Source organism: Salvelinus alpinus, chromosome 19 (genome assembly GCF_045679555.1).
Source record: "Salvelinus alpinus chromosome 19, SLU_Salpinus.1, whole genome shotgun sequence".
Classification (NCBI taxonomy): Eukaryota; Metazoa; Chordata; class Actinopteri; order Salmoniformes; family Salmonidae; genus Salvelinus; species Salvelinus alpinus.
Genome location: NC_092104.1, coordinates 44,582,493 through 44,608,072, shown reverse-complemented (window position 1 = coordinate 44,608,072; position 25,580 = coordinate 44,582,493). Strand labels below are relative to the sequence as shown.

At 42.5% G+C, this 25,580-nt stretch overlaps 2 protein-coding genes across 10 annotated transcripts in view; one reads left to right on the top strand and one right to left on the bottom strand.

Annotated features, from left to right (window-relative positions):
* The window catches only part of LOC139545700 (ARF GTPase-activating protein GIT2-like), a 39,175-nt gene extending 29,519 nt beyond the window's left edge, over positions 1–9,656 (bottom strand). The window contains exon 1 of one of the 6 annotated variants that reach the window (XM_071353748.1): positions 8,942–9,656. In XM_071353748.1, coding sequence (XP_071209849.1) covers positions 8,942–8,993 — 52 coding nt within the window. In that variant the 5' untranslated portion in view covers positions 8,994–9,656. The remainder of the gene's footprint in view (positions 1–8,941) is intronic. The other 5 variants (XM_071353745.1, XM_071353744.1, XM_071353743.1 and 2 more) reach the window with 5 other exon arrangements.
* Positions 9,657–11,128: 1,472 nt separating this feature from the next.
* LOC139545699 (ankyrin repeat domain-containing protein 13A-like) lies at positions 11,129–24,959 on the top strand. 4 transcript variants are annotated; one of them, XM_071353740.1, is made up of 15 exons: positions 11,129–11,688; positions 13,192–13,327; positions 15,668–15,792; positions 15,893–15,938; positions 16,030–16,173; positions 16,314–16,503; positions 16,623–16,689; positions 16,902–16,983; positions 17,276–17,337; positions 17,485–17,615; positions 18,054–18,211; positions 18,554–18,724; positions 18,957–19,126; positions 19,416–19,489; positions 19,597–24,959. In XM_071353740.1, exons 1-15 carry the CDS (start codon positions 11,590–11,592, stop codon positions 19,799–19,801), a joined length of 1,860 nt encoding a protein of 619 aa, XP_071209841.1. In that variant the 5' UTR covers positions 11,129–11,589; the 3' UTR covers positions 19,802–24,959. The 4 variants fall into 4 exon arrangements, with proteins under 4 accessions (XP_071209841.1, XP_071209843.1, XP_071209839.1 ...); XM_071353742.1 differs by having other exon boundaries at positions 11,198–11,688; positions 19,416–19,480; XM_071353738.1 differs by lacking the exon at positions 11,129–11,688 and adding an exon at positions 11,741–12,913.
* Positions 24,960–25,580: the final 621 nt, after the last annotated feature.

Sequence of the window (25,580 nt, the reverse complement as noted above, 5' to 3'; positions counted from 1 at the left end):
TGATCTGCATCTCCATTTAGAGAACTCTCTGTATTCTCTACAACTGAGCCCTAGAGTCAAAACTAAATAGGCTAGGCTGTGGTTTCCCTGCTAAACCAGTTTATAAAAATACTGAACAAAAATATGAATGCAACATGTAAAGTGTTGGTCTCATGTTTCTGGAGCTGAAATAACAGATCCCAGAAATGTTCCTTAAGCACAAAATGCGTATATCCACCTGACAGGTGTGGCATATCAAGAAGCTGCTTAAACGGCATGATCAATAAAAGGCCACTCTAAAATGTGCAGTTTTGTCAAACACCACAATGCCACATATGTCTCAAGTTGAGGGCTGACTGCAGGAATGTCCACCAGAGCTGTTGCCGGAGAATTCAATGTTAATTTCTCTACCATAAGCCGCTTCCAACGTCATTTTAGAGAATTTGGCAGTACGTACAACCGGCCTCACAACCGCAGACCACGTGTAACCACACCATCCCAGGAGTCTGGACCTCCGCATCCGGCTTCTTCGCCTGCAGGATCGTATGAGACCAGCCACCCGGACAGCCGAGGAAGGTGTGGGTTTGCACAACCAAATCATTTCTGCACAAACAAACTGTCTCAGGAAAGCTCATCTGGGTGCTCGTCGTACTCACCAAGGTTTTAACCTGACTGCAGTTTGGCATTGTAACCGACTCCAGTGGGAAAATTCTCACCTTTGATGGCCACTGGCATGCTGGAGAAGTGTGCTCTTCACAAATGAATTCCGGTTTCAGACGTACCGGGCAGATGGCAGACAACGTGTATAGCGTTGTGTGGGCGAGCGGTTTGCTGATGTCAACGTTGTGAACAGAGTGCCCCATGGCTGCGGTGGGGTTATGGTATGAGCAGGCATAAGCTATGGACAATGAACACAATTGCATTTTATCGATGGCAATTTGAATGAACACAGATACCATGACGAGATCCTGAGTCCCATTATCGTACCATTCATCCGCCGCCATCACCTCATGTTTCAGCATGATAATCTACAGCCCCATGTCGCAAAGATCGGTACACAATTCTTGGAAGCTGAAAATGTTCCAGTTCTTCCATGGCCTGCATATTCACCAGATATCACCCATTGAGCATGTTTGGGATGCTCTGGATTGATGTGTACGACAGCCTGTTCCAGTTCCCGCCAATATCCAGCAACTTCGCACAGCCATTGAAGAAGTGGAACAACCTTCCACAGGCCATAATCAACAGCCTGATGAACTCTATGCGAAGGGGATGTGTCGTGCTGCATGAGGCAAATGGTGGTCACACCAGACACTGACTGGTGTTCTGATCCCCGCCCATACTTTTTTTTTTAAAGGTATCAGTAACTAACAGATGCATATCTGTATCCCATCATGTGAAACCCATAGATTAGGGCCTAATACGTGTATTTCAATTGACTGATTTCCTTATATGAACTGTAACTCAGTAAAATCTTTGAAATTGTTGCAAGTTGTGTTTATATTTTTGTTCATTGTATGTTTTGAGATTAGACGTTCACCTTCCCTGGGTGACTTGCTCTTTCACTTCCTTGTGGTTCAATATAGAGATGTAGAACCTTCAGTCAAGAATTTTGGCGAGTACTGCAATGAATGTCTAAATACAATATTGGTGGCAGTGTGTTAGCTTAAAATACTGTTTGTGGCATTCTATTGAGCTGAATGTTGCTAGCTCAAGTTACACTAACAAACTTACCAACATATACTGTTGGTTGGCTGCCAGATTGACCGACAAACTAGCAAACAAAATTGCAACTCATAAACAGACAAGCAAAAATTGCAAATGAGTGGCAGTGGGGTTGTCATGTCTCCCTGGCCACAGCTGAAGTGTGTGTGTGTGTTAGGGGAGGGGGACATGGGCCGAGGACCAGGCTCTGACACCTGGTCCACCGTTCTTTTTTTATTTAACTAGGCAAGTCAGTTAAGAACAAAATATTATTTACAATGGACGGCCTACACCGGCCAAACTCTCCCCTAAGCCGGACGACACTGGGCCAATTTTGTGCGGCTCTATGGGACTCCCGATCACAGCCGGTTGTGATACAGCCCTGGATCGAACCAGGGTGTGTATTGACGCCTCTAGCACTGCGATGCAGTGCCTTAGACCGCTGCGCCACTTGGGAGCCGGAGTTCTGTTTGTCTCTTCGTCTTCATATCCAGTGAGAGATTGGTGTTGTCAAGCCCAGTCAACAACTGGTAACAGCCCCACAGAGGGGCAGTCCAGGCCAACTGGTGTTGGGAGGGAGGAACCTTGACAAATTAATTGTGATGGTCAGAGAAATGGATATAGAAATATGCTGAAATGGATGTAATGAACTGCAGTGAGTGGTAACCCTATCTGTTGGTAAATACATTGGGGAAAACCCATTAGAAACCTTTTTTACAGCATTTATTTTCTATGTTTTTGCTCATGGAAGAAATGGTCAGAATGTGACTTTTTGGAACTGAATGCCAAAACATTCCAGAGATAAAAGTGTTCAAAGTTGACCCATTTTGCATACCCCACCATGAGATCCATGTCTTCATCACTGGAAAAGATACACTGTTGACTTTGATATAATTTAATAGCTTACCAACAGGGTATGCAAAATGGGTCAACTTCGAGCATCTTTTGCCATTCAGGTCCAAAAAGTCACTTTCTGAGCACTTTGGAGTTGTGGCTGAACAAAGACATGGATATTATACATCTAGCTGTTTTTTCTATGCATAGTCAAGACTGAACGGCAGCTTCGGGTAAGGAGGGAGGTGTGTGTGTCTCTTTGTTAACAACATTAGAGATTGCGCACCAGCTGTTAAGGAAGACTAAAGGTTTTGCTTGCCTGTGTTAGAATACCTCGTGATAAGCTGCAAACCATACTATTTATCAAGAGAGTTTATCTATATTTTTCATAGCCGTCCATTTACCACCTCAAACCAATGCTGCCACTAAGACCACACTCAACGAGCTATATAGGCCCATAAGCAAACAAGAAAATGCACATCCAGAGGCGGCGCTCCTAGTGGCCGGTGATTTTAATTAGAGGTCGCCCGATTAATCGGAATGGCCGGTCATTTTGGACGCCGATTTCGCCAAATGTATTATTATTATTATTTTTACACCTTTATTTAACTAGGCAAGTCAGTTAAGAACACATTCTTATTTTCAATGTCGGCCTAGGAACGGTGGGTTAACTGCCTTGTTCAGGGGCAGAACGACAGATTTTTACCTTGTCAGCTCAGGGATTCAATCTTGCAACCTTACGGTTAACTAGTCCAACGCTCTAACCACCTGCCTCACGAGGAGCCCTGCTAGCTAGCATTAAACTTATCTTATAAAAAACAATCAATCAATCATAATCACTAGTTATAACTACACATGGTTGATGATATTATTAGTTTATCTAGCGTGACCAGCGTTGCGCATTCGCGAAAAAGGACTGTCGTTGCTCCAACGTGTACCTAACCATAAACATCAATGCCTTTCTTAAAATCAATACACAAGTATATATTTTTTTTAACCTGCATGTTTAGCTAAAAGAAATCCAGGTTAGCAGGCAATATTAACCAGGTGAAATTGTGTCACTTCTCTTGCGTTCATTGCACGCAGAGTCAGGGTATATGCAACAGTTAGGGCCGCCTGGATCATTGCGAACTAATTTGCCAGAATTTTACGTAATTATGACATAACATTGAAGGTTGTGCAATGTAACAGGAATATTTAGACTGATGGATGCCACCCGTTAGATAAAATACGGAACAGTTCCGTATTTCACTGAAAGAATAAATGTTTTGTTTTCGAGATGATAGTTTCCGGATTCTACCATATTAATGTATGTATTTCTGTGTGTTATTATGTTATAATTAAGTCTATGATTTGATAGAGCAGTCTGACTGAGCGATGGTGGGCACCAGCAGGCTCGTAAGCGTTTCAAACGTCACTCGCTCTGAGACTTGGAGTAGTTGTTCCCCTTGCTCTGCATGGGTAACGCTGCTTCGAGGGTGGCTGTTGTCGATGTGTTCCTGGTTTGAGCCCAGGTAGCGGCGAGGAGAGGGATGGAAGCTATACTGTTACACTGGCAATACTAAAGTGCCTATAAGAACATCCAATAGTCAAAGGTATATGAAATACAAATCGTATAGAGAGAAATAGTCCGATAATTCCTATAATAACTACAACCTAAAACGTCTTACCTGGGAATATTGAAGACTCATGTTAAAAGGAACCACCAGCTTTCATATGTTCTCATGTTCTGAGCAAGGAACTTAAACGTTAGCTTTCTTACATGGCACATATTGCACTTTTACTTTCTTCTTGCATTGTTTAAACGAAATTGAACATGTTTCATTATTTATTTGAGGCTAAATTGATTTTATTGATGTATTATATTAAGTTAAAATAAGTGTTCATTCAGTATTGTTGTAATTGTCATTATTACAAAAAATATATATATATAAAAAAAAAAAAAATCGTCCAATTGATCGTATCGGCTTTTTTGGTCCTCCAATAATCGGTATCGGCGTTGAAAAATCATAATCAGTCGACCTCTAATTTTAATGCAAGGAAACTGAACTCCATCTTACCTAATTTTTACCAGCATGTCACCTGTGCAACTAGAGTTGAAATAACTCTAGATCATCTTTACTTTACACACAGAAAGTCATACAAATCCCTCCCTCGACCTCCATTTGGCAAAGCTGACCATAACGCTATCCATCTGATTCCTGCTTACAAGAAAAACTGAAAACAGGAAGTACCAGTGATGTGCTCAATACGTAAATGGTACGATGAAGCGGATGCTAAGCTACTGGACTGTTTCGCAAGCGCAGACTGGAATATGTTCCGGGATTCATCCAATAACATTGAAGAGTTTACCACATCAGTCACCGGCTTCATTATTAAAATGCATCAACGACGTCATCCCCACAGTGACCGTACGTACATATCCCAACCAGAAGCCATGGATAACAGGCACCATCCTCACTGAGCTAAAGGTTAGAGCTTCCGCTTTCAAGAAGCGGGACACTAATCCGGACGCTTATAAGAAATCCCGCTACGACTAAGATCGAATCCTACCACACCGGCTCTGACGTGCGTCAGATGTGGCAGGGATTGCAAACTATGATAGATTATAAAAGGGGAACCCAGCAGAGAGCTGCCCAATGACGCAAGCTTACCAGACAATCTAAATTTCTTCTATGCTCATTTCGAGGCAAGCAACACAACCATGTATGAGAGCACCATCTGTTCCAGACAACAGTGCGATCTCGCTCTCCATAGCTGATGTGAGTAAGACCTTTAAACTAGGGCGGAATACCGGTATTGATGCACAGACTGGTTTGGGTTTTAAATTGACCTTGACCAAAGATTATAGGGCCCCCTAGGAAACATTCCTACCCTGTCACAATAACTCCTCCCTGGCATTTCCATTCATTGTCATGTCAAACAACACTAAGTGCCCACTATTATATTCTAACTATTTCCATGAATTCTACAGTCCACCCAAGAGTTTGGCTCTAAATCACAATTGCAATATTTGGTTAAAAATAAGGCCTAAATTGTTTGCCCATATCGTGCATGGCAGTATGGAAATGATCTCAAATGAGAGCAGGAAATGCAGAAATGGATCAATTATTTTTGTTTGAAGTTGAATTGAACAGTATAAAACAATCAGAATGTAGAAAGACCCATTGAAATCACATAAAATGTATGTGTTGCCACCCTAGGGTCACGCACTACTCATAGAAAATGTATAACTTTTATTATTCAAAAACATAAATACAGTCATACCGTCAACTTCTTTTTAAATACCGTGATAGGACATTTTGGCCATGTCGCTCAGCCCTACTTTAAAACAGGTTAAGATTGACAGATTACTAGGAAGCGTACTCAGAGCATGCGCTGACCAGCTGGCAAGACCCTTCACTGACATTTTCAACCTCTCCCTGACACAGTCTGTAACACCTACATGTTTCAAGCAGACCACCATAGTACCTGTGTCCAAAAACTCCAAGGTAACCTGTCTAAATGACTATCACTCCGTAGCACTCACATCTGTAGCCATGTAATGCTTTGAAAGGCTGGTCATTGCTCACATCAACACCATCAAAGACCCACTCTAATTCACATACCGGCCCAACAGATCCACATATGACGCAATCTCTAATGCACACCACACTGCACCACTTCCACCTGGACAAGAGGAACACCTACGTGAGAATGCTGTTCATTGACCATAGCTCCGCGTTCAAAACCATAATGCCCTTCAAGCTCATCACTAAGCCCAGAACCCTGGGACTGAACACCTCCTCTGCAACTGGATCCTGAACTTCCTGACGGGCCACCCCCAGGTGGTGAGGGTAGGCAACAACACATCCGCCACGCTGATCCTCAACACGGGGGCCCCTCAGGGGTGCGTGCTCAGTCCCCTCCTGTACTTCCTGTTCACTCATGACTGCATGACCAGGCACGACTCCAACACCATCATTAAGTTTGCAGATGACACAACAGTGGTAGGCCTGTACAGGGAGGAGGTCAGTGACCTGGTAGCATGGTGCCAAGACAACAACCTCTCACTCAACGTCAGAAAGACAGGAGCTGATCGTGGACTACAGGAAATGGTGGGCCGAGCACACCCCCATCCACATTGAAGGGGCTGTAGTGGAGCGGATCGAGAGCTTCAAGTTCCTCGGTGTCCACATCACTAAGAAATTATCATGGTCCACACACACTTCCCCTCAAGAGGCTGAAAAGATTTGGCATCCGACCGCAAGGCGCTACAGAGAGTAGTGCGTACAGCCCAGTACATCACTGGGGCTGAGCTCCCTGCCATCCAGGACCTCTATTTTATTTAACTAGGCAAGATAGTTAAGAACAAATTCGTATTTACAATAATGGCCTACCCTGGCCAAACCCGAACCCGAACGACACTGGGCCAATTGTGCGCCGCCCTATGGGACTCCCAATCATGGCCGGTTGTGATACAGCCTGGAATCGAACCAGGGTCTGTAGTGATGCCTCTAGCACTGATATGCAGTGCTTTAGACCGCTGCGCCACTCAGGAGCTCTATACCAGGTGGTGTCAGAAGAAAGCTCAAAAAAATTGTCAAAGACGCCAGCTACCCAAGTCATAGACTGTTCTCTATACTACTGCACGGCAAGCGGTACCATTCTACCAAGTCTGGAACCAACAAGACCCTGAACAGCTTCTACCCCCAAGCCATAAGACTGTTAAACAGTTAACCAGACTATTTATATTTATCCTTTTTTTTAATCAAAATTGGTGCTGTCAAAAAGTGAATGAATTGAAGTGTGGGGAATTCCATTGGGAACAGGTTGGTATGGGCTAGCCTACTTCAAAATGACCCTAGGCTAATGTATACAGCTTAACCTTGTACCCAGGTTCAATTGAGAGAGCCGGCTATAAGACAAGACTACATACAGCTAGGCCTACTTATTGTCACAATAATTAGGTTAGGCCTATTTCCCAACAAGGATATCCAATATTCTAACCAAGCAGTGTTCCTCTTTTAACTAAGAACATCAACCATTGACAAATTACATCTAACCTCCATGTTTAAAAATAAATAAATAAAATGTTTTAGACAAATATTTCACAAAAAGGAAACGTGAAGATGCTTGTTCAATAGGCCTAAACTGATTTAAAACTCCCTATGATAGAAGAACCTACTGAGAGCAGTCACGGTCCCGTGTGGCTCAGTTGGTAGAGCATGGCGCTTGCAACGCCAGGGTTGTGGGTTCATTCCCCACGGGGGGACCAGGATGAATATGTATGAACTTTCCAATTTGTAAGTCGCTCTGGATAAGAGCATCTGCTAAATGACTTAAATGTAAATGTAAGTACAAAAATAGCTGAGGCACATTTTATACTAAGTCAAATACAATAGCCACAATTCTCACTGCATCCTCAGCATCCAGTCAATTCACTCAACATCCTGTTTTTCTTCCTGTGCTCATTGGACATCAAGTCATTCCTGTACAAAATAGTCTAAACATTATGCAAAACAACCCTCATAACACTTAGCCTAAATCTCACAGCTAAGCAGGAAGTTACATGATTTCTACACATTTTGGATGAGCTCTAAATTGTTAGGAAATTTTCATTATTCTATCAGATAAACAATGTATGGTATTTGTAGTGGATTTCGTTTACTAACCACTGATAAAGAGCCTCTTAGTGGAGTGACAACATCAAATTGGACGGCACACCAGCATCATTCTTAAATCGCAGGTTGACAGTTGGTTCATTTCCCCAAAATGAACAGCAGTGTGAGGCTGTAACTAGGGGACCCATCCACAGTTCAGATGTGGAAGCAGTGTGTACCTGGTCAGCTGTTCTCCTACTCTTGTCAAAACTCATACCAGAAGGCAATTGAAGGGAAGCACCTCTAGGTAGTAGAATCTAAAACCATGACCACTGTGGCAAATTTGAAATGGTTTGAAATGGTTATTCCTGCAAAATCAAAACACCACTACATTGAAATAACCGCACCGTGATCACATCACGCAAAGACTTGTATGACTCACGCAAGGACTCAGGAGATATCTTGATGGTTTATTTTATAACCAATGACCCAGCAGTAATTACATTTTACACTGTAGTTGATAATGTTGGCTTCATAGAGAGAAGACACCGCTTGTAAAACTGTCATAACTAGCTAGTTTAGTTAACCTAATCGCATGCTTACGTTTGAGCTCAGTGCTAGCTTCAAACACCAACACATCAACTATTTTACTGATCAACGCTGGGTAGCTAGAAGCTAGCCAAGCCATACAAATAGATCTATCAGCTATTACTTGCTAGCTAGCAAGTACGCTCACTAGTAATAGCTGATAGATAGATATATTAGCCATGTTAATAGAAGTATTCTGCCTGAATAATGTATGGCGTGGCTAGCTACCCACCTTTGATCAGTAAGTGACTTACCTGGGACACTGCAATCCGCGCAAACCTCACTATTCCTTAATCGTTTAGACATCCTTTGCAGAGAAAAAAAAGGCCTTCAAAAAAAGTCAAGGGAATTGATGTGCTTCTATACTCATTTGATAACCGGAAAGAATTTATCTAAGCGAATTACATATGACCAGTTGTTTAAAAAAGCAGTTGATTGGCGAGGAGCAAAATAGTTCCCTCTTCAATCTTAGTTTCTTGCCCCAACCAAGCTACCGCTAGCTAGCTTGCGCACAACAAGCAGCTGCGATTGTCAGGAAGGAAACTCTTGCCGCAAGTGGTCTGTAGCCGGATTTTCACTAGTTACTCCAGCCACAGTCAAACCTCGTCTATTTCTCAAATATATCCTCTAAAAATCTGATTTTAAACCAAAACATAATCACACTGCTAACCTTATACCCAACCCTAACCTCGATTGAAGACCCAAAAGCACATTTTTGTTTTCATGAATTTTTACGATATAGCCAATTTTGTTGGCTGTGGTAACTAGTTAAAACCATGTAGCCGAGTGGTTACGAATTATCCGTGGACAGCAGTAACACTAGATAAAACATACTTTGTAGATTGTGATCAATCGGCAGTCGCCCAATGTTAAACGACTAGTCAACTACTGACATTCGTTTAATTTAAAAAAATAGATGTAAACTGGTAGAGTGTGCCAAAGATTTGCGCAAACTAGTACCAAAGACGATGGACAAATTAAGATAGTTCACTCAGGCCGTTAACCATTGACAAAAATTGTCAATTCCGGGGTACTTAACTCGGCGTGTCCATATACACCAATGTAATAGCAACTGGGTCTAGTCTACTTAGTTCATTGACTTGCATTGAACCAGGAGAAGAAAAACAGCGAGTGGGGTGTCTCGCTTCCTCTTCCCTCTCTGCTAGTACTAGCTGTGGTACAAGTAGTCGGAAGAGGAAGCGAGACATCTTACTCCCTCATTTGTTTCAGTGGAAGTCAAGGAACTAAGTAGACCAGTCCCAGCTGTTATCACATTGGTGTCTATGGGAGAGCCACCCCTTAACTACACCGGCATTTATATTTTGTTCAATGGTAAACGGCCGGAGTAAACTATTTTCATTTATCAACCATCTTTGCTATTAGCTAGTTGTTCAGTGGTCATGGCTAGAAGGCATCCAGATTTTGTCAAATTCATTTCAGATTTGACGTTATGTAGCAGGTTAGGAAAATGAATGTAGCAGGTTAGGATAATTAGGTTAAGGTTAGGAAAAAAGTTGGGGTTTGCTATACTGAACAAAAAAATATAAACGCAACATGCAAAGTGTTTGTCACATGTTTCATGAGCTGAAATAAAAGATCCCAGAAACCTTCCATATGCACAAAAAACATTTCTCAGAAATGTGCACAAATGTGTTTACATCCCTGTTAGTGAGTATTTCTCCTTTGCCAAGATAATCCATCCACTGGACAGGTGTGGCATATCAAGAAACTGATTACAGCATGATCATTACACATATGCACCTTTTGTGAAAAATTTAAAATGTGCAGTTTTGTCACAATGCCACACATCTCAAGTTGAGGGAGCATGCAATTGGCATCCTGACTTCAGGACTGTCCATCCGAGCTGTTGCCAGAGACTTGAATGTTAATTTCTCTACCATAAGCCAACATTGTTTTAGAGAATGTGGCAGTACATCCAACTGGCCTTACAACCGAAGACCACTTGTAACCACGCAAGCCAAGGACCTACACATCCAGTTTCTTCACCTCCTGGATAGTCTGAGACCAGCCACCCAGACAGCTGATGAAAGTATTTGTCTGTAGTAAAGACCTTTTCTGTGGTGAAAAACTCATTCTGATTGGCTGGGCCTGGCTCCCGAGTGGGTGAGCCTTTGCCTTCCCAGACCAACCGATGGCTGCATCCATGCTCAGTCATGTGGAATCCATAGATTAGGGCCTAATTAATTAATTAAAATTGACTGATTTCCTTATATGAACCTTAATAGTAAAAACACTTGACGTCCATTTGACAAAAGCTGGATCCCTTCTAGCCATGACCTTCGTAAGTGCTTGTTGTGGTTAAGGGATGTGACGTCGATGGTAAATAGGATCACAGAAATTGTTGTCATTGATTTGCAGTTTAATTGCGCAAATATGGACTACTTGAAGTAGCTTTCTATATTTACAATACTTAAATTATATGTACGAAAAAGTATTTGTGTTTGGCACAAATTAGTAAAGCCTCGCTTCCCCCGGCCATAGCGTAACATGGTCACGTCCTTGCTTGAAAAAATATATATTTTCGCGAGGATTTTTATTTTTTTAGCAAATATTGAACTTAAAAACGTGTCTTTATTTAAGAAATATATACATGTAATAATATGTATTCATAAATATAGTCATATATTGGTCTTTATCCTCAAATAGTTTATCTCAAACACCCCTACCACAAGTCTCAACGTGACACTTCCTTGTTTTTCGAAAAGTTTTATTTGGTAGTAGTTGGCTATCTATGGCTAGCACAATTTGACATGGATCCTATTGGAATATGAGATGAGGTGCATTGATTAACATTTATTCAACTTTAAGGTTTAGCTTTTAGGCTGTCCATGGCTGTAAATATAAGCTAGATAAATTGAGAAGTTTAAACTAGTAGGGGAAGATGTTATCCGCGGGCAACGAAGATTTCAGGGTGAAGTTTCCACTACATTCCTTAGTCTGGGAAAATGATTACAGGAAATTGGAAAACGACTCAACAAAGGTAGCTATGTCAAAATATGGACAATGAGCTGGCTATAGGTACTTTTCTGTTTTGCCGCCTTTAGCTAACTACCGTAACTACAGATTTATCTGCTTCAAAATGTCTGAAGCTAGCTAGCACGTTACTAACTTGGCTACCTTGATAGCTAACGTTAGCTACTTGGCCTGACATGGGTAACCATATACTTTGATTGGCGTAATTCCTAGGCTATGTATGCTCTGCCAGTTTAACCGTTCATGGAATGCCATGTTACATTATTGATCATATTAACTACAGTACACATTTCATTCAGCATAGCTAGCCGCCTTGTTTACGTTACTACCTGGCTACTTTGTTCGACATCTGGCACAGACTGGCCACTGATTCTTGAAGAATATAAACGCCTTAAGAGCGTAGAAACTGTATTTTCCTACTATAATAACCTAGCTGAGAATTGATGTGGAGTGGATAATTATCAGCAAATCATAACCCAAAGATATGGTTGCTTTACGCCATTCTAAATGTTTTTGTGGTCAGTTGAGTATTTGTTATTAACAGGAAATGAGGGAGTTCTTTTAACCTGAGCCGCGGTGAACCGGTCTATGGCCCGTGGAGTGCAAAAGTGGTGAGGGAGGAGCGCCCTCACAAATGAACAGTAATCTGAGCTGCTCGGTCAATGCAGCATTTAGCCTCTTTTAGAATAGGAGAGTGAAATACACTCTCGTCTCTAACATGTAGGCTCAGCATTCCGGAACAGTCTCATTACAAGTCAGAATGTTGAACAAACTCCATTTCAACTTACTTCACCTGTTGTCTTCCGATTTTGCCACTATGTCTGAGGTAATCGGATACAAAATATCCACAGGGAAGTGTTATTAATCAGACCTTCAGTATGCTGGTCTGTATATTGATTTGTATTTCCGGTTTTTATTTTCAATACTGACACAATTCGCACAAACACTTGCACAATATGGCCGAGCCAAACCGAACCACAGGGTGCATGTTGTCCCGCACAATCAGCTGGCAAATTTTACTAACACTTCCAGATTGAGGAAACGTGCTTCGGATGATACGTTTGGTTACATTTGGCTATTGTTTACATATTGTGCAATGCGTCAGGAGATTGAAAATAAAAGCGGCAGAACCTACCGGTGCTGCAAAAAGTTGGGTAAACAACACTTTCCTGTGTATACCCTATCTCCACCTCCTAACTTCAAAAGGACCAACAGCATGTACAACCGGTAAAGTAAGTGTAAATATAATTTTATTCAACATTCTGGCTTGTAGATACTCGTTTGTAAGCAGATTTCTTTCAGACTGAATATCCATGGGGAAATCTAATTCAATCACTTTTCACCCGGTGCAAACTCCTCCCACCTGGGTAACCTGGGCCAGATGATTGAATCTCCTCAGTGTAGCTATAACTTCCAGTGTGTATGATGTCGATCTCGAGAGATTCTCTTTAGGTAGCTAGGCTATTTGTTTTTGAAGGCATTGCAATGCTTGTTTGTTTATTTCTCTCAGAACGACGTCGAGGCTGTGGATCCCAGGGGAAGGACACCGCTCCACCTGGCTGTGTCGCTGGGCCACCTGGAGTCGGTGAGAGTGCTTCTGAGACATGGCGCTGAAGTTACCAAAGAGAATGCCAAGAATTGGACAGGTTAGGCCGGCTATCCTCCATGACATACTGCAATTCAGACCTCTGTGCTTTGCCTTCATTAGCCATATAAATAGTATGCCAAATTCATGATATTTATAATAAACATTTACGTGTTGATATTGTCTTTTTTATTTATGTAATGAATAAAATATAACGTATATCCAAATGTAAATGTTTATTAAAACCTGTTGAGGATAGAGGGCGCTATTTTCACTTTGGGGGGAAATCGTGCCCAATTTAAACGGCCTCGTACTCTATTCCTGCTCGTACAATATGCATATTATTATTACTATTGGATAGAAAACACTCAAGTTTCTAAAACCGTTTGAATTATATCTGTGAGTAAAACAGAACTCATTTTGCAGCAAACTTCCTGTCAGAAAGTGAAAAATCTGAAATCGAGGCTCTGTTCCAGGGCCTCCCTATCAATTTGCTTGAAATGTATGACTATACATGCACTTCATACGCCTTCCACTAGATGTCAATAGGCAGTGAGAGGTGAAATGGGGAGTCTAGCTATATCTATGGTCAAAAGAGAGGTCTTGGAATGACAGGACCCCAATTTCCTTTGTTCAGGAAGACGCGGGAAGGACATCAGCGTTGGCTTCTGAAAAGCTTTCCTTATAGACGGCTAATATCTCCGGCTTTGATTTTATTTGATAAATGTGATAATATCATCGTAAAGTATGTTTTTTCAATATAGTTTTATCAGATTATTGAATTTTTTTCGGGAGTTTTGGCGTGTTCCGTTCTCTGCGTTTGGTGACGATGGACAGCTTCGCGCCACTTGGCAAGTTTTGGTTGCTAATTCGAGAGGGAAAAAGGACATTCTAAAACCAAACAACGATTGTTCTGGACAAAGGACCCCTTGTGCAAGATTCTGATGGAAGCTCAACAAAAGTAGGACCCATTTATGATGTTATTTCATATTTCTGTCAAATGTTTACTATTAGTTTCCGCCCAGATTTTGGGCGCTCTCTCGCTATAACGTAAGCTGTATGTCATACTAAAGTTATTTTTAGAATTCTAACACGGCGATTGCATTAAGAACTAGTGTATCTATCATTTCCTGTACAACATGTATTTTTTAGTAAAGTTTATGATTAGTTATTTGGTCAGAATAGGTGAGTGTCAGAAATATATCCGGAGATTCTGGAAAATAGTTGCTACGTTTTCACAATGTATAACCACGGATTTCAGCTCTAAATATGCACATTTTCAAACAAACCATATATGTATTGTGTAATATGATGTTATAGGACTGTCATCTGATGAAGTTTATGAAGGTTAGTGAAATAATTAATATATTTTGCTGGTTTTGTCGCTATCGCTACTGTTGCCTTGAATCAATGCTGTTGTGTGGTTGGCTATTGTAGTAAGCTAATATAATGCTATATTGTGTTTTCGCTGTAAAACACTTAAAATCTGAAATATTGGCTGGATTCACAAGATGTTTGTCTTTCATTTGCTGTACACCATGTATTTTTCATAAATGTTTTATGATGAGTATTTAGGTATTTCACGTTGGTCTCTATAATTACTCTGGCTGCTTCGGTGCTATTTGTGATGGTAGCTGTGATGGTAGCTGCAATGTAAAACTATGATTTATACCTCAAATATGCACATTTTTCAAACAAAACATAGATTTATTGTATAACATGTTATAAGACTGTCATCTGATGAAGTTGTTTCTTGGTTATTTTGGTTGGTTTTGTGCAAGCTACCTGTGCTGTGAAAGAAATGTCTGTGCTTTTTTCTATTTGGTGGTGAGCTAACATAAATATACGTGGTGTTTTCGCTGTAAAACATTTTAAAAATCGGACACGTTGACTGGATTCACAAGATGTTTATCTTTCATTTGCTGTATTGGACTTGTTAATGTGTGAAAGTTAAATATTTCTCAAAAATATTTTTTGAATTTCGCGCTCTGCCTTTTCAGTGGAATGTGGGAGGAGTTCCGCTAGCGGAACCCCGGGGCTAGACAGGTTAATACCATTACTTTGGCAAACTATTTATATGGCTATGGCTTCATCGGACGCGCCTTGGTATAGGTCTATTTGTTGGTTGTTAAATTGTGTGATCAAAGTCACTTCCACAAATTGACCTTGGGGGTTTCCGTAACAATTTCACACAATATGTACGCTTGAATCAATAGGTGTCTTTTCCAGTCGGAGTGGGACACTATTTCTTTCTACTGCTTCACACAATACCTCTTGTTACTACACACACAGCTTACTAGTTGATGCTGGCCATAACAAATGTATACAAAAGTAAGAATTGTTATCACAGAAGATGTTATATGTTAAAAATATCTTGTTGTAAGCATGTGTTTGTGTGTAGTGCTGCAGGAGGCAGTCAGCACCGGCGACCCAGAGATGGTGCAGCTAGTGCTCCAGCGGCGAGACTACCTCAAAGCCTCTACAGCTCTGGGAGGAGTGCCTGAGCTTCTGAGCAAGATCCGTGAGGTGTTCTCTCTCTCTGTTTGCTCCCCTCTCTGAAATGTTTTTCACTCATCACAAAAAACTAAGAACTGCAAACTCAAGCCTCTTTTCAATCCCCCCCCAGTCCCCAGATTTCTACATGGAAATGAAATGGGAGTTCACAAGTTGGAGTAAGTTCTACTTGAAAATCCCCCTTTACAATTGGCCATGTGTGGATGTTTGCAACGTTGTAGTTTACATTGCTTTCCCATCCTTTCCCAGTCCCTCTCGTTTCCCGGGTTTGTCCCAGTGACGTGTGTCGGATCTGGAAGAGTGGGGCCAGCCTGCGTGTGGACGCCACTCTGCTAGGCTTCGAGAACATGACCTGGATCAGAGGTCGTCGGAGCTACATTTTCAGGGGAGATGGTGAGTCCCTTTTTCCCTGAGTGAGGCTTACACACAGCTGTGTCCTCCTGACCTCTGTTTTAGCAGGCCGTCTCATCTTTGATCTCGTCTTTTGCTCTGTTGGCTTATGTTTCATAGTGTGTGTTTGTGCCCATTGGCAGATGCCTGCACAGAGTTGATGGAGGTGAACCATGATGAACAGGTGGTGGACACGGAACGCTTTGACATCTCCAGGGAGATAGAAGACGTAACGCTGGACTCCATGCAACCTGCAGAACAGGAAGTGGCCAAGCGGCTGACCACGCCCGTTGTCAATACCTTTCTGGACACCAGGGACATTGCTTTTGAGAGGCAAGACCCAAACCGTACTTTATCTTGTTTCTCTATTGTGTAGTATAATGTGTCTGTTGAAGGATGTGTAAACTTGTATAGGGATTTATAGTAACATGACATTAAATTGTTTTTCACAGAAATAAATCTGGGTTTTGGGGTTGGAGGAGTGATAAAACGGAAGTTGTCAATGGTTTCGAGGCTAAGGTTTGTGCATTTATTAAAGCATTCTTGTGTTGATATTTAATTATTTTGTCGCTTGTCTATGTTTGCTGACCTTACGCAAGTCCCTTTCTTTAATTTGACAAGATCTACAGTAGATTGCCAGCTTTTAAAAAAATTGTTGTTTTCTTTTAGTACCAGTAAACGGAAGAATAGTATGCGGTATACTGCACGAGTTGTTTTTCTTTTCATTGCAGGTTTTCACTGTGAACAATGTAAGCGTGGTGATCCGGACGAGGACAGAGCATCTCACCGATGAGGAGAAGGCTAGAATAAAAAGTATACACTCTTTGATCCCTCGAGGAGGTGGTAGAGGGACATACCAGTTAGTCTGTATCTGAAATGGCACCCTGTTCCCTACGTAGTGCACTACTTCTGACCTAAGAGACATGGTCCATATCTCAATGTTTAATAAGCAGAGTTTCAGTTGCAGTGTAACGCTGGGAGACTCTTGCACAGCTATAATAACCCAGAGAGACCTGTCTCGGTTTAGAAGGGGACTTGTTGGAGACCAGCGCTCTGTCAGACACAATAACACTTTGTGTGGATTGTCTCTTTTTTTGGCTTCTAGGTGAGAGGAATGTTCTGGAGGCTCTTCTGGGCACAGTGGAGCAGCAGATAAGTGCTCAAGGGGTAAGAGATCAGCAGACCTGAATTTGAGGTTATTGCGGGATTATCCCATCAAATTTCTGTAATACCTACATAGACAGAATCTTACTTGCCTATTTGGTTTATAATGGCTTCAATAAGAATGCTCTACTCTGGTCATATTGTGGATAGGACCTCACGCTGGAGTACGCGACAGCCAACAACCCCACCGCCATCACACCGGAGGAGTACTTTGACCCTGCGTTTGACCTTGAAGACCGAGACATTGGCCGGCCCATTGAACTTACCATCCGAACCCAGAAGTAAGAAAATTATGCTGCAAAACCCAAGAGAGAGCGAGACTTTCTGATCAGTATTCATGTCATCAGAAGTCTTGATTGTTTTTATAACAGGTTCCCTCTCAGTTCATATGAAGGTGTTGGTGTTGAGGTTTTAGCATAAGGGTGGTTGTATTGAGATGGGACTACTTTGCAGTGTGCATAATCTACAAATCGCCATATCTACAAATGACTACTCATGATGGGATCAAGATTAGCGATTCTGCGCTTCCTCAAACTGATCCCTCAAACACGATGAGAGTGTTTTCTGGTTCGTATTCATTAGGCACCAAACAGAAGAAAACGGGACTGAAACAGGAGGGACTACCGTAACTTGTCCAATACGAAATTCTTATTTTCATTTTCCGTTGCAAAATGTTTTGCTACGGTGTACAATAATGAATACCACCCTGATGTGTTCAGGTTCAAGGGTACATTGTGGATGAGCGAGGAACACCCCCTCTCCCTGGTGGAGCAGGTCACCCCCATCATCAATCTCATGGCCCGGACCAGCACCCACTTCGCCCGGCTGCGGGATTTTGTCACCCTCAAGTTCCCTCCAGGGTTCCCTGTAAAAATAGGTACAATCACGCCTCTGGAACAGCGTGACGAAATGAGAATGTTTACACAAAATGCTAGTGCCAATCAGCTCATTCAAGCACAACTGTATCAAGCGTCTCAGAGGAGGTCTGCTGATCAAGGATCAGTCCTGTCCATATAACCTTATTCCTTGTGAACTAAAAGGCAAAATGGACCCCAAATCAGCACTCCTACTCTGAGACGCTTCATACATACAGGGCCTGATTGAGGGAAAAACTGCACATACACATACAAGGTATCACAATGAAAAGCCCACCATAGAGACGTTTGCTTATAGATAATGGGATCTGTGGAGTGACCCGTCTTTGTTTCCTCTCACACAGAGATTCCCCTATTCCATGTGCTCAACGCCCGCATTTCATTTGGCAGTGTCAACAAATGCAGCACGGGCGAACCCTTGGAGACACCCCCCTCCGCTGCCACACCCGAGGAGGAGGAGGAGGCGGAGGAGGTGGAGGAGGTGAGGGAGGAGGGCGGCTGCAGCGAAGCTGCAGGTAGGAAAAGCACACCCATGCCGCTGACCAGGGTGACTCCGGCATTCGTCCCCATGGGGTCTGAACAAAACAAATCGCACATTTAGTCATTTCTCAAATGTATTTCTTCAGTTGCATCTAACAGATGAACAACCAATACTAATGTTTCTATCCGTATCACTTTTGGTCGAAATGTCAATATTAACAGCCACCACTAGTAACATCATTCTGTATGACTGTTCCCTCCACCCAGTTCCCCCTCTATTCCAGGTGTGCCCGTCGGTGTTTGAAGTGCCCTCACACTACCGCCACCGAGGAGGGGGTGGCAGCCGCCACACGCCGGTGTCAAATCATGACGAGGAGCTACTGCAGTATGCCATCCACCAGAGTCTGCTGGAGTCCGGTGGTGGAGCCCTGGGACAGGTCCTAGATGCCACACACACACACCCCTCCTACTCATCTGTTTCACTCCCTATCTGGTCCTCTTGCGCTCACGGCCATCCGCCTTAGTGTTCATCTGTTCGACCGGTGGGCGGTCTGTTCAGGAAGCTGCAATGTTGTAAAACTTCCAGATAGAATGTATTGCGTGGAAAATATATTATTGTCTGACATAAGGAATCGGGAACTCTGTCCGTTACATTTATGCAAGTTTTATTTGCGACGTGCCGGGAGTTTCACCTCGCTAACTCCACCTTTTTGTTTTGTCCTCTAGGAAGTGACCTGGGAGGATGCCAATGGTGACCTCACAGACCCCATACTCAGTAGCCAGAGTGACGGGTACACCAAGTATTCATGCATATCATTATCTACACTTTTCACTTTTGTCCAAAGTGACTTCCAGTTAGCGCATACAAGTATATTCAGACTATATCCATATCCCTCTGTTGTTCCAGAAGCATCCCAGAGGGGGTGCTGGTGGACTTGGGAGACACCACGTCGAGTCAGGCGAGCTCGGGCACCTCGGCCTCCAGCCCCGACACTGACCTCCGCATGGCCATGGAGCTGTCGGCCCGGGCCCAGGCCGAGGAGGAGAGGAGGAGGAAGGAGGAAGAGGAGGAGCTGGAGAGGATATTGCAACTCTCGCTCACAGAGAAGTAAAAAAAGGAAAATAGGAGGGAAAAATAATAATAATTAAGGCCATGCCTTGCCATAACTGCATTAACTTTTCATTGATCAAGAAGCGGCCACCACCACACCCCCAATCCAGCCCCACCCCACTCTCCTCCTTCACTACAATCTGCCATGACACCGGAAAAACATCCATGTAACATATGTCAAACACAACCATCTGTATTTAATACTTTAATACCTATTTTTGTTTAAAAAATAATAATTTAACAGATGTATTGCTAGATTTGTATTTCTGTATAACACTTAGGCTCTGTCTTAAAAGTGTAGAAGCTGTCAAATCCTTGATTCCTCCCGTCCTTTTAAAACAGAGCCAAAGCCACTCCGCTCTCCCGAAGAGGTATCCAGGTATTCTTTGATATTATTTTGGGAAGGATTTCCATTGGAGTGTAAGGGTTCCAACAAGTGATTGTGTTTGTTGGGTGTTGTGAAGAGCAGGTTAAACTTGGGACCGGTAGCTGCTTTAGTTGTGGCTCTGGAAGGTTGTTGTTTTAGAGCCCTGGGTCATGTTCATTAGGCACCAACTGGAAGGGAGCAGAATGAAACCGGGAGGGGCTACCTGCACATTTTCAGTTTCCTGTTGCAAAAAGTTTAAAACATGTGTTATTTTTTTATTAAGATGACCCTGGAAATGGCATTCCAGTCACACAGCCATTTGGAAAAATTGAATATCTCAGGGTTCCATTGTTCTACAGTTCCTCTGAAACTAGTGAAAGTGCAGTATGTTAGTTTATTGTAGACACATCGAACATGGTTTTCTGGTTATCAATATGGATTTTTTTCAAACAATATGACTTGCTGGTGCTTCCAACCCTTTTTCTTCTCGTGCTGCAAGAATTCATGTTTTGGATTTGTGTTGTCATTGACGCAATGTTAAAATGAAAGTGAACTACATGATCATTCAAACAGGTTTTGACTTGCCCCAGAAACCAGGTTTTATTCAATTGGGCTAAGGGCTTGTTATGTAAGAGGGTTTGATCTTGTTGGCCATGGGCACCATCAAGCATCAGAACCTCAACAAAGCAATAGCAGAAGCCTCTGTGCCTACCTGTGGATGACAAAGGAGCATACACACGGTTCAGTGGTGCTCGCAAACAAACAAGGTCGAAACATTGATTATCGTAGGCTATCCATTGTATAACACGTTTTCCTTTCTTAAATGTCAAAGAATCTGTCCATTAGACTTCAAACTCAGCAGGGTTCTAAGTTCTCCTGTTAGGGCTGTCTTTTTTTAATTTTTATCTTGAAACTACAGAGACCTGTGAACTGAGTGACGTGTGAGATCTGCTCCATGTAGCATCATCATTTTGTACTGAAGGAAGCGATTCCCTCTAACGTTCCCAATCCCAAATGGATCTTACCTACAGTGCCTTCGGAAAGTATTCATACCCCTTGACTTTTTCTACATTTTTAGTTACAGCCTTATTCTAAAATTGATTAAATAGTTTTTTTTCACTCATCAATCTACACACAATAACACATAATGACAAAGCAAAAACAGTTATTTATAAATAAAGTATTCGAACCCTTTACTCGGTACTTTGTTGAAGCACCTTTGGCAGCGATTACAGCCTCGTGTCTTTTTGGGTATGACGCTACAAGCTTGGCACACCTGTATTTGGGAAGTTTCTCCCATTCTTCTCTGCAGATCCTCTCAAGATTTGTCAGGTTGGATGAGGAGAATTGTTGCACAGCTATTTTCAGGTCTCTCCAGAGATGTTTGATCGGGTTCTGGCTGGGCCACTCAAGGACATTCAGACTAGCCCCGAAGCTTCTCCTGTGTTGTCTTGGCTGTGTGCTTAGGGTCGTTGTCCTGTTGGAAGGTGAACCTTCGCCCCAGTCTGAAGTACTGAGCGCTCTGGAGCAGGTTTTCATCAAGGATTTCTCTGTGCTTTGTTTCGTTCATCTTCCCTCGATCCTGACTAGTCTCCCAGTCCCTGCTGCTGAAAAACATCCCCACAGCATGATGCTGCCACCACAATGCTTCACCGTAGGTATGGTGCCACATTTCCTCCAGACGTGACGCTTGGCATTCAGGCCAAAGAGTTCAATCTTGGTTTCATCAGACCAGAGAATCTTGTTGCTCATGGTCTGAGAGTCTTTAGGTGCCATTTAGCAAACTGCAAGCAGACTGTCATGTGCCTTTGACTGAGGAGTGGCTTCCGTCTGGTCACTCTACCATAACGGCCTGATTGGTGGAGTGCTGCATAGATGGTTCTCCCATCTCCACAGAGGAACTCTAGAGCTCTGTCAGTGACCATCGAGTTCTTGGTTGCCTCCCTGACCAAGGCCCTTCTCCCCCGATTGCTCACCTTGGCCCGGGCGGCCTGCTCTAGGGAGAGTCTTGGTGGTTCCAAAATTCTTCCATTTAAGAATGATGGAGGTCACTGTGTTCTTGGTGACCTTCAATGCTGTAGACATTTTTTGGTTCCCTTCCCAGATCTGTGCCTCGGCACAATCCTGTCTCGCTCTGCGGACAAATTCTTCGACCTCATGGTTTGGTTTTTGCTCTGACATACACTGTCAACTGTGGGACCTTATATAGACGTGTGTGACTTTCCAAATAATGTCCAATCAATTTAATTTAACACAGGTGGACTCCAATCAAGTTGTAGAAACATCTCAAGGATGATCAATGGAAACAGGATGCACCTGAGCTCAATTTTGAGTCTCATACCAAAGGGTCTGAATACTTATGTAAATAAGCTATTTCTCATTTCTAAAAACCTGTTTGCTTTGTCATTATAGAGTATTGTGTGTAGATTGCTGAGGATTTTTTTTGTATGTTATCCATTTTAGAATAAGGCTGTAACGTAATAAAATGTGGAAAAGTCAAGGGGTCTGAATAATTTCCAAAGGCACTGTATGCTCTTGTGCAGACCTGAAGATTTGATAGGTGTACGCGATATGGTAATACATTTAACTTGCCCTCTGATGGGCTAGGGGAATAAAAAAAAAAAGTCATATTGCCAATTACAGTATATCACAAAAGTGAGTACACCCCTCACATTTTTGTAAATATTTGAGTATACCTTTCATGTGACAACACTGAAGAAATTACACTTTGCTACAATGTAAAGTAGTGAGTGTACAGCTTGTATAACAGTGGAAATTTGCTGTCCCCTCAAAATAACTCAACACACAGCAATTAATGTCTAAACCGCTGGCAACAAAAGTGAGTACACCCCTAAGTGAAAATGTCCAAATTTGGCCCAAAGTGTCAATATTTTGTGTGGCCACCATCATTTTCCAGCACTGCCTTAACCCTCTTGGGCATGGAGTTCACCAGAGCTTCACAGGTTGCCACTGGAGTCCTCTTCCACTCCTCCATGACGACATCCCGGAGCTGGTGGATGTTAGAGACCTTGCACTCCTCCACCTTCCGTTTGAGAATGCCCCACAGATGCTCAATAGGATTTAGGTCTGGAGACATGCTTGGCCAGTCCATCACCTTTACCCTCAGCTTTAGCAAGGCAGTGGTCGTCTTGGAGGTGTGTTTGGGGTCGTTATCATGTTGGAATACTGCCCTGCGGCCCAGTCTCCGAAGGGAGGGGATCATGCTCTGCTTCAGTATGTCACAGTACATGTTGGCATTCATGGTTCCCTCAATGAACTGTAGCTCCCCAGTGCCGGCAGCACTCATGCAGCCCCAGACCATGAAACTCCCACCACCATGCTTGACTGTAGGCAAGACACACTTGTCTTTATACTCCTCACCTGGTTACCGCCACACACGCTTGACACCATCTGAACCAAATAAGTTTATCTTGGTCTCATCAGACCACAGGACATGGTTCTAGTAATCCATGTCCTTAGTCTGCTTGTCTTCAGCAAACTGTTTGCGGGCTTTCTTGTGCATCATCTTTAGAAGAGGCTTCCTTCTGGGACGACAGCCATGCAGACCAATTTGATGCAGTGTACAGCGTATGGTCTGAGCACTGACAGGCTGACCCCCCCACCCCTTCAACCTCTGCAGCAATGCTGGCAGCACTCATACGTCTATTTCCCAAAGACAACCTCTGGATATGACGCTGAGCACGTGCACTCAACTTCTTTGGTCGACCATGACGAGGCCTGTTCTGAGTGGAACCTGTCCAGTTAAACCGCTGTATGGTCTTGGCCACCGTGCTGCAGCTCAGTTTCAGGGTCTTGGCAATCTTCTTATAGCCCAGGTCATCTTTATGTAGAGCAAAAATTCTTTTTTTCAGATCCTCAGAGTTCTTTGCCATGAGGTGCCATGTTGAACTTCCAGTGACCAGTCAGTATGAGGGAGTGTGAGAGCGATGACACCAAATTTAACACACCTGCTCCCCATTCACACCTGAGACCTTGTAACACTAACGAGTCACATGACACCGGGGAGGAAAAATGGCTAATTGGGCCCAATTTGGACATTTTCACTTAGGGGTATACTCACTTTTGTTGCCAGCGGTTTAGACATTAATGGCTGTGTGTTGAGTTATTTTGAGGGGACAGCAAATTTACACTGTTATACAAGCTGTACACTCACTACTTTACATTGTAGCAAAGTGTAATTTCTTCAGTGTTGTCACATGAAAAGATATACTAAAATATTTACAAAAATGTGAGGGGTGTACTCACTTTTGTGATATACTGTATATCTCCACAAGTGCATAGTAGGGTCTTGATTCCATTTGGGCTTGGGCCACAGACATGATTTGGTTGGGAGGGTCAGTGTTCTACTGCTACTTAGGCCAGACCTACTAAAGACAGCAGAGAACATTTGAAATGTCTCATCTTTAAAGCTGTGATCAAGGGGCTTAAAAAAATGTTTCCCGTCCAGTGGTGTTGCTGGACATAAAATGAATTAACCAATGTAGTTAATTACACTGATAACCAACAGCACTGTGGGCATGTTACTGATGCGTCTTTTTGTATGTTTTCTGGGGGCTTGAGCTCAAAACGGCTAATGATCAAGTTGCCAAACAGCAGAACATTCTCTAAAGTACCAGAGTTCACTTTGATTAGATTTCTGGGGAACAGTCTTCGTACTGCTTTATTTGCTAGCAGGTAGGCTTATTTTTTTAAACAGAATTCAAGAAAGCATTTGTTAACTGATGTTGGTTTCAAATTGTTTTCTTTCTTAAATAAATGCACTTTATTTCAATTTGGGTGAACTATGGCTTATTCTTTTACAAGTAGCTGTTTCCTAGCCTGCCTCTTGCTAAGAATAACAGCAGATGGCGCAAACCCATTCCTTTTTCTGATCATAAAAACACAATCGTTTTTCAGACACAAATCTGCCCTGATCATTGACTGGTGAATGACCCCTGAATTGCTGTAAATTTTCAGATTTCACCGTTTTACAGGACTGGATTAATTGGTCACAGCAATGCCCTTTGTATTGTTTCATCAATAATCCTTGGTATATATGGTTAGATTATCACATAGATCTACGAATGGGTGGTATGTTTTGTTTGGCTAAATATAGTCACCGCCTTCATTCAAATCCTGACATCTGCTCTGTGCGTACCACACTGACCAATTAGAGCATCTGAACTGTTTACCGTAATCCAATTGGATGCTATAAAAAATATTATGGTGGTTATACACGGGCACCATATTGTGTAAGAGGAATCAACTCTGAAAATGGAATCGAAAATTCTATTAGCCCTCTCCATGAACTGAGCGATTATTCATAATCAGATACCTGTCATCTTTCCAAATTTCACATTTAAAAAACGAAATTAGACACAAAATGAGCAACAGGGAAATGGTTTTGGTGTCT

Excerpts from the sequence above, each read along its gene's own strand:
- LOC139545699 (XM_071353738.1), top strand. The coding sequence starts at position 12,734 with ATGATACGTTTGGTTACATTTGGCTATTGTTTACATATTGTGCAATGC. Across the intron at positions 17,616-18,053 it reads CTTACCATCCGAACCCAGAA|GTTCAAGGGTACATTGTGGA; the intron begins GTAAGAAAATTA and ends TGATGTGTTCAG. Across the intron at positions 18,212-18,553 it reads AGGGTTCCCTGTAAAAATAG|AGATTCCCCTATTCCATGTG; the intron begins GTACAATCACGC and ends CCTCTCACACAG.